Genomic DNA, 15,994 nt, shown 5'->3' with positions numbered 1-15,994 from the left:
ACCAAGAGTTTCTGATGCCGGTGGTCTAAGGGCCACTCTTTGAACATGGCCAGAAAAATGTTGATTCCTCCAAGAAAATGATGATTCAAAGTACTTGGAGAAAGAGAAAACAGCAATTTACAAATCATCACAGAGGAAAACAGACTTCTGTGGAAGTCAATTACCAATATGAGAGAAAGAAAGGCACGGAGAAGGGTTCAAAGTGGACTAAAGTATGCTTAATATTAGTCCTACTGATGAAGGTGCCCCGTGTGGAAGGCTTCGTGACAATATCCCCAGTAACTTGTTTTATCCTCTTTACTGAGCTCCACTTAAAAAAGAGTAGCTGGGCTTCCCTGGTGGCGCAGTGGTTGGGAGTCCGCCTGCCGATGCAGGGGACGCGGGTTCGTGCCCTGGTCCGGGAGGATCCCACATCCCACATGCCGTGGAGCGGCTGGGCCCGTGAGCCATGGCCGCTGAGCCTGCGCGTCCGGAGCCTGTGCTCCGCAACGGGAGAGGCCACAACAGTGAGAGGCCCGCGTACTGCAAAAAAAAAAAAAAGCTTTCTCACTCCAGTTTCATGTTACTGAACTTCTCAATGAGGAAAACCTCTGTTATTTGTTGTTTTCACTAGATTATCTTGGGCAAAATTTTCACTTGGTAAACAGAGTTCATGCCAGGTGATTATGTCATGGTTTTGAAGAAATTTAATATGTTTGGAAATAAATCGTGCACAGTTGCTCAATTCAACTAACCTTTCAGGCCGTTTTAGTTTCTTTCAGAAATGCATATATCTGGGTTTTCAAAACGGCCTCTTCCTGTGACGCTCCTACGAGCTTTCCCCTTTGGTCTGATTTGACAGCTAAGCTTTGCAGAATTTTATTAAAAATACAAGACACTCAGCAAAATACTGTTCCATCTCTTCTGTCAATGCCAATATTGTATATACACTTAGAGTCATTTCAGAACATCGGAGTTTGTGTAATTAGACAATTGTCCATGGCAAGGTAAAAATCTTAATCTTGTTAGTGTGATGATATGATTTAGTGCCAAAAATTGCCCTGTACACTAGTAATTACAACCAGATCAATAGTCCTACTTAGGTTCCTTTCGAAATGACAGGGGCTTTATTCATGGAAACTATTTGTTACATCTTCAGTGGTCTATTCAGTATAAAAGTCACTTAAAAAATTATTTGCAATTAGATAAGTGAAAAATTTACTGATTTGACCACTTCTACTTTTGTACAAGTTGTTTGGTCTATGTGTACAATTAACATTTTCAGTGGGATAAGTAATTTTGTAAGTACAGTGTATCAAATATAAGTAGTTCTTTACCTGATAGAGCAGTCTGAACACTGAAGTACACTTAGGTTTTTATTGATTACTGTTGATAATTGAAACAAAAACCTCAACAATAAAAGAATAAGAGCAATAGCTGTCGTTCATTGAGCTACTCATATGTGCAGGTAGTTTGCTGTTTATTGAGCAGTTACATGTGGCAGGTACTAGGCTAAGTCTTTCGTCTATAAAAGCTCATTTAGGGCTTCCCTGGTGGTGCAGTGGTTGGGGGTCCGCCTGCCGATGCAGGGGACACGGGTTCGTGCCCAGTCCGGGAGGGTCCCACATGCCGCGGAGCGGCTGGGCCCGTGAGCCATGGCCGCTGAGCCTGCGCGTCTGGAGCCTGTGCTCCGCAACGGGAGAGGCCACAACAGTGAGAGGCCGGCGTAACGCAAAAAAAAAAAAAAAAAAAAACAGACAGAAAGCAAAAAGGACCTTGAGCTCTCTCATCTTTAAGCAGGTAACTCTCAGATCTCTGTCTCTTGCTCTGACACTTCTACCAAGACCCTGGACATCTGTCTTTCAAGTGTTTTCCAGCTCCTCCAACTCAAAATGTCACCAACGGAGCTTATTATGTTTCCTCTCATGTTTCTTTATTTCCGGATGCCTTTCTGCCAGTGGCTCCTTCATCTTCCAGCCACCCGGGCTTAAATACCACTGGTGCTTCTGAGTTCATCCTCTCCCTTGCACCCTACATTCCTTAGTTGCCAGGTCCTGTTGACTCTTCTTTCAAAACTTCCCCTCTTCTCTGATTTCACCGCTACCACTCGAGTTCAAACTGCTTTTCTTCTTTCCTGAAGTATCCTCTTACCTGAGAGCCATGCATTGCTGGTTTCACAACAGTGTTTCTAAATCACTGCCTTGGTTGTGTTTGCTACTCTCCTACTCTACAACCTTCAGTGGCTCCCCATTGCCTACGTTATAGGGTTGTCAGATAAACTCGAGGATTCTCAGTTATAGTTGAACTTCATAGTTGCATGGGACCTACCTACAGTTAAAAAAAAAAAAAAGGTTTCCCTGAAATTCAAATTTAACTGGTTGTCCTGTGTTTTCATTAGCTAATTCCGGCACCCCTATTATGTCACTGAATATAAACTCTTTAGTCAGCTGTCCAGTAAATGAGCCCAACCAATGGCTCTAGTTTTATCCATCCCTTCTGCCTTTCCTGGAGCCCATCCCCCCACCAAATGATAGTACTGACTGACCCCTTGCCTGCGTTCACCTACTGCTGTAGGCTAAATGTTTGTGTCCCTCCCCAAATTTATATGTTGAAAGCCAATCCCTAATGTGATATTTGGAAATGGGGCCTTTGGGAGGTCATGAGGCGGAGCCCTCATGAATGGGATTCATGCCTTTATTAAAGAGACTTGAGAGGGCTGGAGTCTGCACGTGAGGACACAGTGACAAGACAGCCGTCTGTGAACCAGGAAGCAGGCTCTCACCAGACACGGACTCTGCTGTCACCTTGATCTTGACTCCCACCCTCCAAAACTGTGAAAAATAAATACTGTTTAAGCTCCCAGTCTACGGTACTTCTGCTACAGCAGCCTGAACAGACTAAGACACCTGCCCTGTGCTTTTGCTGAACTACGTGTTTTGTGGCCCAGAAAAAAATGCTGCCCCTTGAAGGAGCCTGTGGTTCCTTTAAGAACTCCGTGGTTCTTGACGTCTCTTTTTCTTGCTCTACTTATTTCATTCCATCCTAGTTTGCCTGATTGTAATTGTCTGCCTCTCCCCACTGGTTAGTTGTGAGTTCCCTCAGGGCAGTCCACGCCTCTCTCATTTCTATGTACTTCCTAGTCTAATAATGCGGTTTATACATATAAAAAGCTATTTATTGAATAAATGAATGAAATAGTAGGAAAGACCTTTAACTCAAAAAAGGAATTTTTAATTTTTAACAATTCTTTTTTTGTTTGTTTGCTTTTTTAAATTTTATTTTACAAGGTTGTGTTACTTTCAGGTGTACAGCAAAGTGATTCAGTTATTTTTATACATATATATTCATCCTTTTTCAGATTCTTTTCTCATATAGGTTATCACAGCCTATTGAGGAGAGTTCCCTGTGCTATACAGTACATCCTTGCTGGTTATCTTATATACAGTGGTGTGTGTATGTGAATCCAATTCTTTTAACTCTAAAAAGAATGATCCTTTCTCGTACATTGAACACCTATCTTCCAGAAAGAGAAAGAAAGGATGGGGACATGTGTTAAATGCGTGAATACTACTCTGTTGATACTTCATTACATTCTGTTAAAATGATTCAGTTCTTGGGTATTCCCAAGAAATAAACATAGAATTTCTTTCCTCTATTTTTTATGGGAATGCTATGTGTCTAGTTTTTCTAGAACTTTAAACTACTTTAGATAACTTAGCAATAGTTTTGAGACACCAGATTTTTTATTAATTAGGAAAGAGAAAGATGACATGACAGTCGAGTAGTTGACATGTAAGGCTAAGTGCGGGTGGGGAACGGGGGAGGAAGGTGCTTGGCTTGGACATTTGAGAAGACACTTGCAAGAATAGCTGAGGTTTGGATATTGTGGACACGGATTTTCACTTCTGTAAAGCTTGCCTTTTATACCCCTTCCTTGTGCACCCGGGTGTATCAAACAGGGGTGCTTTGTGAAAGCATCTGGCCTCAGTGATATCTTTGCATTCATTTTCCATCAGTTTATATGGAGTATCCTGGCAAGTGTCAGGCCCAATGCATTCTTATTCCAACAGATAAATTGCATCATTTTGGTTGTTGCTGACACATTTTGGTTGATCTGACACAAATCATAAATTGAGAGACAGCCCAGTTTTGCTCTCTGTGGACAAGTTTTACATGGCTTCCAGATTCTTTAGCTCTGATTTATTAACGATGTTTCGAGAACCTATATGCAGCCTGTATGAGGTTTGAAAAGCAACGCCTGGGAACACAGTTCTGGGTTCTCTCAGCCTCATCAGTATGTAAATCCTCAAGGAGAGTATGAATGCCCCATCGGCAAAATAGTCAGAATGACATTCCCACCACTGCATATGGATGAAGCCACGGCCGATGAATTCCTTCTCCAAATATGCTCTCTTGCTGCATTATTTATGGACTTTGAAAATGCAGGTTGACTCCTGCAGTCGTTCGTTGGCACCATTCTCTTCCTAGTGGGGTCTCTGAGCTGTAACCGGATCCTTGGGTGGAAGGCATTTATCCTTTTCCTTGACAGCAAGATTGCTACTCTAGACCAGCAACAATTGTATTAAAAATTTTTTTTGAGCCTCTACAACTGTAGAAGTTAGAAGGGCAAGTGAAGGTTTTCTGCTTTGGCTGCCTTTACACATCTGGAAAAGTCTTTAATATGCTTCTACGTGGTCCTTTTTAATTAGGATCTGAGCTTGGGATTTTTAAGGCATGTTGCATCATCTGAACTTTAAAATAAATATTCTCAATCCTGTTTTGTTCAAGTTCTTCTTCCCTCAAATCTCCTTTTCTTTTCTTTTCTTTTCTTTCCCCATTCTGTTACAGCTATTGAAGGCATCCATAGAGACAGCAAAACCTGTTAAGCAAATTTAATGTAAAGTACAGAGTACTTTTTCAGGGAGCCACAAAGGAGAAAGGGCTTTTTAAAAAATTTTTTTTACAACACGGACATGGAATGCATAAAATACCTCAAATACAGTTTTCAGGGCAGGAGGGATTGTCTATAAAATATCCAAAAATTTCACCTGGGAATGAATACTTTCTTTTTGCCTAAAGCCTGAAAATTCCTTTACAACTGTACATGTTAAAATAAGCTCAGGCAGTGAAAACAATCTGCTCAAGCCAAGGAAATGTTTAAGAAGCTGAGTAAGGAGCAGAGGTGGGCGGAGGAGAGGCAACAGAGGCATAGGAAGAGGAACTGTCTTCCTTTTTCAAAATCTCTGCCATTCCATCTGCCCTGACTTTTTTTTTTTTTTTTTTTTTGCGGTACGCGGGCCTCTCACTGTTGTGGCCTCTCCCGTTGCGGAGCACAGGCTCCGGACGCGCAGGCTCAGCGGCCATGGCTCACGGGCCCAGCCGCTCCGCGGCACGTGGGCTCTTCCCGGACCGGGACACGAACCCGCGTCCCCTGCATCGGGCAGGCGGACTCTCAACCACTGCGCCGCCAGGGAAGCCCTGCCCTGACTTTTTAACAAGCTCTTCTGGTCCTTCATTCTGACCATCCATATCTGCCATCTTGTCACATTTGAACACTGCTTGTTACTATCTCCCTGAGTGATTTTCCTTTCTTTTCCCTCTGAGGTTGTCACTGAAACAGGACTCTAAAATATGCCTCTGAAACGTGGTGCCTTTTTTCTTTTCCACACAGTCATTTTTTGTACTTTGTTTTTGTTTTGGGGAGGCAAATATGCATTTGTAGGGAAAGTCTGAGTCTGGTCTGTTGATCACCCTCAACAGAGGGGTGATGTTGCTTGAGATGTTTTGGGTAAGCGTGGAGGGATGTCTAGAAGCATCCCATATTCTCAGTGGAGGTGTAGGGGTGGGGGCAGAGCAGGTAAGATGGAAACATCTCTTGATCAGCAGATAAGTGTGAATGCGAAGCTGTCAACACCCAACTCACACAAAGGCTGTATTAGAAATACGCAAAGTTTTATCATCCACCTATTTTTGTGGTGCTACTCGTATTTCACATTGTAATCAGACTTGATCATACCGAGTTAATTTTAGAACAGTTAATGAGCAAATGACTGGACTCCTTCAGTGTATGGGGAATAATTTAAGAAATCATTTTGGGACAGAATACCTAGAACCGTGTGCTCTAAAAGTGTTTACTCATCTCAGAGATCTATTTGCTAAAGAAGGACTCAGCTGGGTCCTAGGGTTTGGACGCAAATAGCAATTTTCTTCCAGTAACTTCCTTTCTTTCAGATCTTGAAGGACAATATAAACATGGAACTGAATTCTTCTCTTCCGAGATACCACTTAAAAAAAGTCAAGTTTGGGAATTCCCTGGTGGTCCAGCGGTTAAGACTGCACGTTTCCATTGCTGTGGGCCCAGGTTTGACCCCTGGTTGGGGAACTATGATCCCACATGCCACACAGCTGTGGCAAAAATAAATAAATGAATACATCAAAAAAAATTGTTTTAACCCAGAAAACAATTTACTAAAAAAAAAGTCAAGTTTTAGAAGTATTTGTACAGCTTGTTCTATATCTTGGGAACGTTAATTTTCTGTAAGTCACTATAATTGATTTTTCTGCATACTCTGTGTAATATGAATTTATTTCTATTTGTATGGCTGGTTTCACTTTCTTCTTAAGTGCCCTGTTAGCACACACACCTGAAACAGTGTGGACCACTAGATGATGAAACCCCAGCTGCTGCTACCATACATCAGCGCTCGAGGGAACCCCGGGGGTAACTCATTCCTGGATTGTTGGTATGCTACTGTCCCAGAGAATGGTAACTTGTTTCCCAAGTGCATGGTCAGGCCACTCAAGACGGCTCTTCCCTTGCTCTCTGTACGTCCCTTGCTTGACTAGTGGCTGCCTCACCTACACCTACTCACATGACCGTGCTTGCCCAGTGCCCAGCTAGTGAGCCTTCTAATCCTTAGGCCAGAATGGCTCCACCTGTTAGTTTATTAAAGGGAAACATCTGCCCTCGTGATGGTTGTTAACCTGAGGGGCTGGGAGGGACCTGCTGTGGCTGCTGGTTTCCGTGGTAACTGATTCCCCTATAAATGGCAGCTTCCTTCTCCCCCAGTAGAGAAGATTACATCTGCCCGCCTTCCGCAGTGCACAGTGGGGTGTTGCTCCAGACCTCTGCCTCTGGCAGGTAAGATTCCCGTCGATTAAACCCTTGATGTGTCTGTCGCTGTCTCAGGGCTCTTTCTTTGGTCTTGGGCAAGACCAGGCAACGACAAGGCCTGAGGCCTGCAGTCCAACACCAAGGATCAACTTTTTCTAGAATGTATATATTATTTGATGAATGAAAATTGTGTTCACAAAGTCCTTCCTAAAATTGCCAATAATTCTTCCTTAGAAAGTAAACTTATATCAAGACAACACGTGCAGGTTTTGCTGCGTTAACCTTCAGTAGTCTATAAAAGACAGACTATCTTTGTTTACTTTTCAATGTGACCTTATTATTACAAAGGGGATACGGATAATTTGGAAAATAGGAAGAGGCAAATAGCAGAAGAAAATCACATTTGGTCCTGTTTTCCAGAAAGAACCAACATTACCATTTTCATTTATTTCTTTTCAGGGTACACATATACAAACAGTACACAAGGTATGCTTTTTGATTCCAGAACTGAGCATTTACCTGTTTTAATAATGATTTTTTAAAGGATCATTTTGAGTTGTTTATTATGTTTTATAGTATTAAATAATATTTAGTTCACTATTCTCTCATTCAATTTTTTTTTTTTTTTTTTTTGCTGTACGCGGGCCTCTCACTGTTGTGGCCTCTCCCGTTGCGGAGCACAGGCTCCGGACGCGCAGGCTCAGCGACCATGGCTCACGGGCCCAGCCGCTCCGCGGCATGTGGGATCTTCCCGGACTGGGGCACGAACCCGTGTCCCCTGTATCGGCAGGCGGACTCTCAACCACTGCGCCACCAGGGAAGCCCTCTCATTCAATTTTTACAATATAATTTGTTATTAAAAGTAACTGAACGATGAACATTACTATATAACTGGTTTTGGCTGATAATTTCCTTAAGACAGATTTCTAGCGTGAAAATTATTACACAAATTCATACCCTCCAACTTTAATATATATTTCCAAATGGTTTTTCAAAACTGTTTTAATAATTGACTTTCTCACCTTGTAAAATAAATTATTTTCCTTCAATTTGTTAGGAAAAATTAGTATCTTGTTTGAAATTGCTTTTCTTTGATTATTAGCAACGTGGAACATTCCTGATTTGTTTATTAGTCGTTTCTATTTTCAGTTAGTGGAGCTCATTTTAAAAATACTGAAATACGAATCACAGCTTTCAGGTCTTCATTTAAATTCTAGGGCTCTACCAAAGGGTTCACGTACATTAGGTTTTGTAGGAAAACTAAGCCTCTTATTTATGCCCAGCTGGTTCTCTGATTCTAGAAGTCTGGCGAGATCACCATTCTCATGAAAGGCATTTATCAAATCCTGGTGAGTCTCTAAGCTTGAAAGATGAAGTTCCCTCACTTTGGGCATCTGAAGATGATGAATGTGTGAAGCCTCAGAGAGATATTTACAAGGTAATTCTTTGTCTGTTTACTCTTACGTAACTATTTTAAGAAACTTCAATAGAAAAACTGGAATTTGTAAAATAAGGTACAGTGCAATGGTTTTCAAACTGGTGTCCTCCATTCTAGTCTGTGACTGAAGGCGTTTAAATATCTGAAAGAGATAGAAAGTTAAATTGTTTCAAGTCCTCTTTTGATCATCAGTGAGAAAATTAGTATAAACAGGGACTTCTCATATAAGCAAACACCAAGTAGAGCTGAATATTCCAAGTCCTAGGCTTCCTAGATCCCTTATTCACATTCCTTGATTACTTATGCACGTGAATTTTACTAGCGCGACTGCTTTGGTTCTTTTATTTTTTTTAGTTTATGACATATGTACATCTTTCCTGTCCTTAGACTTTGTCACTCAGCTCTCATGTCTTTTTCTTCCTTCTTTGCATCGCCCCTCTGTCTCCCAGTGTGTACGGACCACAGGCTCTGTGCTTGGTAGATGGTGACTGATCAGTGAGCTACTTGACGAAACCAGGTGCTAATTCATTTTTCAGTAGCAATTACGTCCTTGGCAGATTTGAGAGTTTTTTTTATTTAAGCAAAGAGGAAATAGTAAATTGTGAAACTCTTTTAATGCGTTTTGCTAAATATTTCTCTTTCTTACTGGGAAAACTTGTTTTTCTGCTCTTGGAACCCTCCAAATACTAGAAGGAAAGCACAAATGCATGCAACTTTCATGGAGTTTTTTGGTCTGAGTCTGCTTTTTGAAGGATAATTTTCATCAATCTGGTTTTTCTTCTGCCTCAAGAGCTAACGGTGGTACGATCAGCAATACATGTATGTATGCTTCCATATAACTGCATAGCCGTAATTAATGTCACAAGATATATTCAGATTGTCGTGTAGGGGAAAGTTTCATAATATGAATCAACCCAAAAGAGCTAATAATGGGGCATGTAGGGCGGGAGACAGGGATGAAGCAGATGAGAAAGGTGAGGAAGTGGGCTGGGAACAGGCTGGTGGCAAAATCTTGTCTTTTCAGGTCACCATTTTTTTAAAAAACTTTGACAGTCATTTTTCTTCGGCGTGGTTATTACTATTATGTTTTGGTTCCCTCTTCACTGGTAGTTATTTAACAGCTCTTTGAAGAAAAGCTAAATGAAGTGGCATGAAACCAGTTTCGTTAATGGAAGAACATTTATGCAGCTCAGGCCCCTTAGAGCTGAAGATTGGAATCTGTCAACTCCCTGGACTGGCCTTTTCTCTCACGTGCTTCTGCACCCGAGTGAGACGTACCATTGACTCAGATCAGCTTTTCTGGGCTATTGAAAAGTCGATCAACAAAATAAGAATGCTCCAATTTTACTCTTCAGTATGGAAAGTAGATTTTTAAAAATTATATAAATTACTCAAGGGCAGGGAGGATTTCTTTTTTTTTTTTTATGGGCAAAGAAGACAAGATCAGTGACTCTTTCTCCCTCGTCGATCTGGCAGAATTGACAGCCTCTGCTCCCGTGCTTGCATTAAAGGTATGCCACTGTACACCTGACACCGTTAGCTTGAGCAGATTGAAAACCCCAGGTGTTTTCTGAGAAATGGGAACAGTGGAAGCGCGTACAGACATCAGACAATCCTTGAAAACAGGATGGCCTTCTCTCCATTAGCTTATCCCCAATAACACACAGTCTTCAATGTTCCGGACTCCGAGTTTGAATAGAAGACCGGCGGTGTTCAGCTCGAGGATGGTTCCTGAATGGTGTTTTACAGTAAAATTCTCCTCCCGCCTGTGAAAGTGAATGTGTAGGATCGAAATACAAGCCCACCGGGAAGCTTCCTTTGATTCAGAGTCAAGGTCGACAGGATAATTTCTGAGATTGAATAAGAGGTCTAGCTGTAGTGTCACCTCATTTCTCCTTTCTGAAAAGCAGGCAGGTGTGTGTGGGAACAGGCTGCAGAGGGATACTGCTCTGTTTTATCGTGCTGCCTCTTCACTTGCTGCCCAGGCCCACGTACCATCCCCCTCCCTCCAGGGTTTGGCCTTAGAGCCTGTTGGCTCCGCCCCATGCAGCGAAGCCCCCAACCAGGGAGCCGCCCCCCTGTTTCTCTTCCTTCTTGGCCCACGCCTGTTTTGAGCCTCCTTCTTACATCTTTCCTGTCTTTTACACTGACCCGTGATGTTGGTCACTGCCCTTAGGGACCTGTCTGGGTCACTTGGTTTATTTTCCCACTTCTGTGGGCTCCCCCGACACCGCCGACCATCAGGGGCCCCCTACAGAGGTAGGGCAGCCCTTCCTGCCCTTCCCACTCAGGACCCACAGTGGGACTACGCGAGGGGGACAGACCACCCCGGCGGAGAGCGGTCACACCGTCCAGGAGTGGCCTGTGTCCCTGACCCTCTGCCTCTTTTGCTGATGGTGGAGTGTTCGAGGCAGGTGACTTCTGGGGACGTCGCAGGGAAGCAGGGTATCGGTGCTCCCAAGAGGAGACAACAACTCCCCGGCCAAGAGTCCTCACAGCTGACCCAGCATCCCAGGGGTTAGGTGGGAGGGCAGAAGCAGAAGGGCCAGAGAGACTTGTTTTGGGGTAGTTTTTTGGGAGAATGTTGCAAATAATGGTACTAATGATTACCATCAGGTAACCCTATGACCCAAGACTCTTACTTCTAGGTATATTCTAGGGGCACTCCCCCATGTCCACACAAGGACACACCTTCACAGATCCCCTAGCTGTCGGGTGCACGTGAGCGAACGGCCCGCGTTGAAGTCTGGGAACCACTGACCTTGGGTTCAGAACCTTCCTACAGGTGGACTGAGAGATTCCAGCTTCCATAACTGGGCCTCTCCCCTCACCACCCTCCAAGCTGATACAAGAAGAGCCTTGAGAGGTGAGACAGACTTTATACGATTCAGAGAGTGCAGGATCTGTGAAGAGAAGCTCTTCATTCTCTCTGTGAGATCCCAGGAAACTCACTCCCACAGTTTACGGTGCCTGAGAGACAGAGGAGCTAGCACTGCCCTTCAGAGCCGGACACTCCTGGTCAGCGCTTTGGGAAGAGACGGCACAACAGGGCCCATGAGGCCAAGAAGGTGCCCAACATCCCTCCTCCACTTGCCAGCGTTGGGAGGAGACCCCGAGGGTGGATGAGATTTTTGATTGCAGTCCTTCCTGAGGGACAAGAGACGCACCTGCTGTAAAAAAGGCCATATAACAACCAGCTTGACATCAGCAAGGATATATGATGGCTCTTTCAAGGGACCATTATGTCCCAAGGAGCCAGACTGTTTACATGGATCCAACAGGTAACAAGCCGAAGTGGTCCATTCCTTCCAGTATGAAGAATTTCACGGCTTCCACTTCACCATCCAGAACAATCACTTGGCCATGCCTCCTCTGAAGAGGTCTGGGGGTTTCACCCTCCATGTACCCCACAGCAGAGGAGAACTAGCTGTTAGTGACACAGGTCGTTTCTGCCACAGCTCCCCTACTACCTGCACCGGAGAAATTTCTGTCTGCATCTAGGCTAGTGGGGAAGTCCAGGGACAGTCTGCTTTTACACTCTGCCCCATTTCTCCTCCTGCGGCTATAGGGCAACAAGGTCAATAGGAGAACGGATGAAGGTCAATGGCTACATTACGGACACTTGATTTTACTGCGACGAGTTGAGCCTCCCTGATTAACTGGTTATATGGAGATTAGAAAATGGGAAAAGCTTAAATACCCATCAGTGAGGGAATGGCTTATTACAGTGTATTGCATTTTACATTCTAATACGGGAATATATTTTGATATTTAGGAACATGGATAGCTCTCGATTGTGATGTTGAATAAAAAGCAAACATATAATAGTAGGTGCAGTGTAGCAACATTTATGTAAAATTTAAACATATTCTACAACCCTCTGTCCTATATTTTTCATGGATCTATAGATGTATATGCGTGTGTATGTGTGTGCAAACATAAAGATAGACCAGAAGCACATACCACATTTACGATATTAATTCTTGAGGGAGAAGGAAGGAAACAGAAGTTGTGGGTAAGAGGGAATCAAATGATATTTCAGCTTTATACGTAATGTTTATTTGTTCATCTAAAAGCATCTATGTAAGCATGACATAATCTTTGCCGTTGTCAACGACTACCATGCTAGGGATATATGTGTTTGTCCTAATTAGGCTCTGCACCTTTTTCTGTTTTTATGATTTATCAAAAATTATATAAAAGACAATGAAAAGCCAAAAAATACGAAGGGTGTATCATCTCAACTCTTAGTTTCAGTGTGAGGAGGGAGACCACGTGTGTGTTCAGTTTGTGTAGGAAATATCCCCGGAATTAATATTTATGTAATGTTCCTCATATGCTCTGTGGCACGTTACCTGATACTTTCTAATTAGTTCCTGGATGTCCTGATTTGCATGTAGTTTGCATAATTCTGAAAGTTGATGGTAAATAAACTGATGTTTCTACTTTGCGGGTGAATGGAGCTTAGAGGTTGGAGTTTGGAGAATTCAGGTTCTGAGTTTAGTGTTTCCCAGTTGTGTGACTTTAGGTGAGTCTCAGAATCTCTTTGAGCCCCAGTTCCTTGCCAGTAAAGTGGGGATCCTCCCATCTGTCTTAACCTCTCAGGGCTGCTGCCAAATCCTAGCACCCACGTGGAAACGATTTAAAGCCTGGGTAGCATCATAATACATTAACTTCCGAATTTAAATTTTATTAAAACATAGATTGTTAAAGGAAGGAGCAGTGAAGTAGGGAGCAGGGACACGAATATTCTGTTTCAGAGTAGGAAGTGCTTGCAAAACCTCAAGGCCAAGGAAAATGGTAACTTTTCTTCTCTGTGTGAAGAGCAGCCTATCAGACTATGCATTAAGCTACTACATGGGTAAAGTGTACCAAGGCCCAACACACACTAGAGGTTGAATCAATAGTAGCACTAAAATTAATATTTATAATTTTTTATGTGGTCATAGGCTCAAGTAAAAATTAATTGTAAAAAAGGATGAAATTGGAACCTCTTCAAGATTTTTGCTAAAAAAAAACAACAACAAAAAACCCCCAAAGATAATACATATTCCTGTACTCCAGGAAAAGCTCAACAAAGATCAATTTAATCTATAAAAAATACTTCCGAAATATAGTTCTAAAATGAAAGTTGGTCCGTTTTATAAAGTACAGTATCCTGTTATATCCAGTTGAGAATGAACCTATCTCTCAAGATTTTGCAAATTAGTTTTTAATGCAAAAGACTTGGAAACAGAAAAGTCAACTTTATGTCTTAGTTCCTACAGAAAGTATACAAATATGTCTTTCTTCTAAAGAAGGCATAAATTCCTCAAGAATCATATAGCCTCATCACTGAAATTTTATAATCGGCATAAAAGAAACTCTGGTAACAACTGTAGATTCATCTTATTTCTTATACCTGCATAGAAAAACCAGCAGTGTTTCAAGTAATATTGTCCTATGATTATTTTTTTAAATTTGCATATTTACAGAAGCTTTAACAACTGAAGCATATTAGAACTTTTAGTTTGATTGTGAACTTTTGATATAGTTTCTGTTCCAGTCCACTTTGTCAGTGTACCTTTCCACAACTTTGTAAATAAACTCGGGAATTATTTGGACATAAAAACTTAATTCAGAAGTACTTGCTTAGCTGAGCTACCAGAATTCTTAGTGGGGGGGGTGACTGTCTTATTTTATTATTATCTCTTCATTTTTATAGAGGCGTGCGTGGCTTAATAATCATTGATAGATAAGCAAATAAATGCTTACACTGAGGATCTAATTCATGAACTCTTGCTTTCTCATTGGTACCCAACAGAAGAGAGATTTATATATGCTGTGTCTCACCCTAGTTAAGAATGAATTAAATATGACTTAGTGGTTTAAGCTCAAAAATCGGAATATTGAAGAAAATACAGTGAAAGTGGTTAATGCAAGGCACAGGAAAAATATGTCACAGAGGAATTAACAGAAGGTGAAGGATACCTGGTAAAAATAGTTTACCAAAGTCAACTCAGCTCAACTGAAATGAAATTCCCAGTGTAATCTCAGGAGACCTGCAAAGTGCAGACTGAAAATGCTAGTGATTATGGTAGTTTTGACTGTTCTGTGACGCCACGAGGGTTATACACAGGAGCGTAGGGGCCACAAAAAACCTACCCCTTTCTCGCCAATCCCTCCCCTTTCCCATTAAAAGAGCTTTGAGCTGTTTCATTATTTTTGTGTTGGGGACAGGGCTTCTTCAGTTTCTGTTGTGAGAGCCACGGTAGAATCTACAATTCTATCCTAAATTATGGAACAGTGGGCTACTGTTATTAGTCAGCTAAAGAAGTATAAATGCAACACTCTTTAAAGCCATTCATCTAGAAAAACAGGTCAAGTTTGCATTTTAAAGTTAAGATAGGAGGTGCTGTTGATATCCATAATGTGTAAATAGTCCTTCAGGCACCAAGGTCAAAGATCTATTTTACGTTCTCTCGTGTGTGTGTTTGTGTGTGATAGAAAGTGAAGATTTATAGTTACTGCTAATGACTGTCAGAGTTAAAATAGCCAGAGTATGGAAGAAGTTTGGTTAAAAGCCTTAAATTCTGAAACATCTTCCCCAGCTATTGATTCATCTCTCAAATTTTAGAGTTTTATACCTTAATCTTAAATGCTATTTTTTTCCCCTTTTTCGGTGTAAGATTCCAGTGTGCTCACGTAATAAGTCTTTCTAAATTCAGTCCAAATCTCTCCTGCTTTCCCCCCAATTCTGTCTCGTCTCTCTCTTCTCGTTGGCCTTGGAGAACTGCCCATTTTCATTTCGTAGGTAAGGACGTCATTAGATCCTCCACAACTCTTTTTTTTTTTTTTTTTCTGATTTAAAGCACAGTTCTTTTCAAAAAATTATGGCTGAAACTAAATCTTGCAGTATTTTCATTTACCTACTCCAGGCACTGAACTGCCTTAGCAAACTGATGCAGAGATTTTATTTTGATGGAAAATTATGATACGGTTGTGATTTATTCTGTAATAGACTCATTGCATTTCCAAAGGGTAATTATTAAGACTTGAGAAAGTCCAAGTAGTGGTAGAACATTTTGTGTGTGTGTGTGTGTCAAATTAAGTGTTTCATCTCAGAAGGAACGGTTTTGAACAACAAATTGATAAACGTATCAATAGTCTTAAAATAATGATACTCCAGTTGAAGAATCCTAATATCTTTTCCTCAAGTGACATTGTCAAAGATTTATGTGAGAAAATGTTTATTACATAATTTTATATAATTGAAAATACTTCAATATAACCTAAATACCCAGCGATAAGGGAGTGAATAGACTTACGGTACTCGTATGTAGAATCAGTGATTAAATTTAAGTTTAAAATTTGTGATCCTTGCGATTACATTAGAAATATTCATAATAATGAAGATTATAGAATGGAGATGACCAAACTGAGTATACATTATCATCCTAATTTTGGGAAAAAAGATATATTTG

At 41.5% G+C, this 15,994-nt stretch overlaps 2 protein-coding genes across 6 annotated transcripts in view; one reads left to right on the top strand and one right to left on the bottom strand.

The window, feature by feature from the left end:
• Positions 1 to 15,994, bottom strand: part of GALNTL6 (polypeptide N-acetylgalactosaminyltransferase like 6) — a gene marked incomplete at its 3' end in the record, with an annotated part of 1,147,279 nt that overhangs the window by 239,899 nt on the left and 891,386 nt on the right. The window lies entirely within an intron of this gene.
• The window catches only part of LOC307188427 (uncharacterized protein), a 262,819-nt gene that overhangs the window by 208,287 nt on the left and 38,538 nt on the right, over positions 1 to 15,994 (top strand). For all 5 annotated transcript variants that reach the window (XR_013828931.1, XR_013828932.1, XR_013828933.1 and 2 more), the window contains 2 exons: positions 7,049 to 7,120; positions 8,395 to 8,531. Coding sequence is in view for 1 of the 5 variants with exons in the window: in XM_079925495.1 (XP_079781621.1) it covers positions 7,049 to 7,120; positions 8,395 to 8,531 (209 nt within the window). In the remaining 4 variants the exon portion in view is untranslated. The remainder of the gene's footprint in view (positions 1 to 7,048; positions 7,121 to 8,394; positions 8,532 to 15,994) is intronic.

The sequence above is a fragment of the Stenella coeruleoalba genome (assembly GCF_951394435.1).
Source record: "Stenella coeruleoalba genome assembly, chromosome: 7".
Lineage (NCBI taxonomy): Eukaryota > Metazoa > Chordata > Mammalia > Artiodactyla > Delphinidae > Stenella > Stenella coeruleoalba.
Note: the sequence above shows the minus strand (reverse complement) of the source record. Positions and strands in the feature narration are given on the sequence as shown.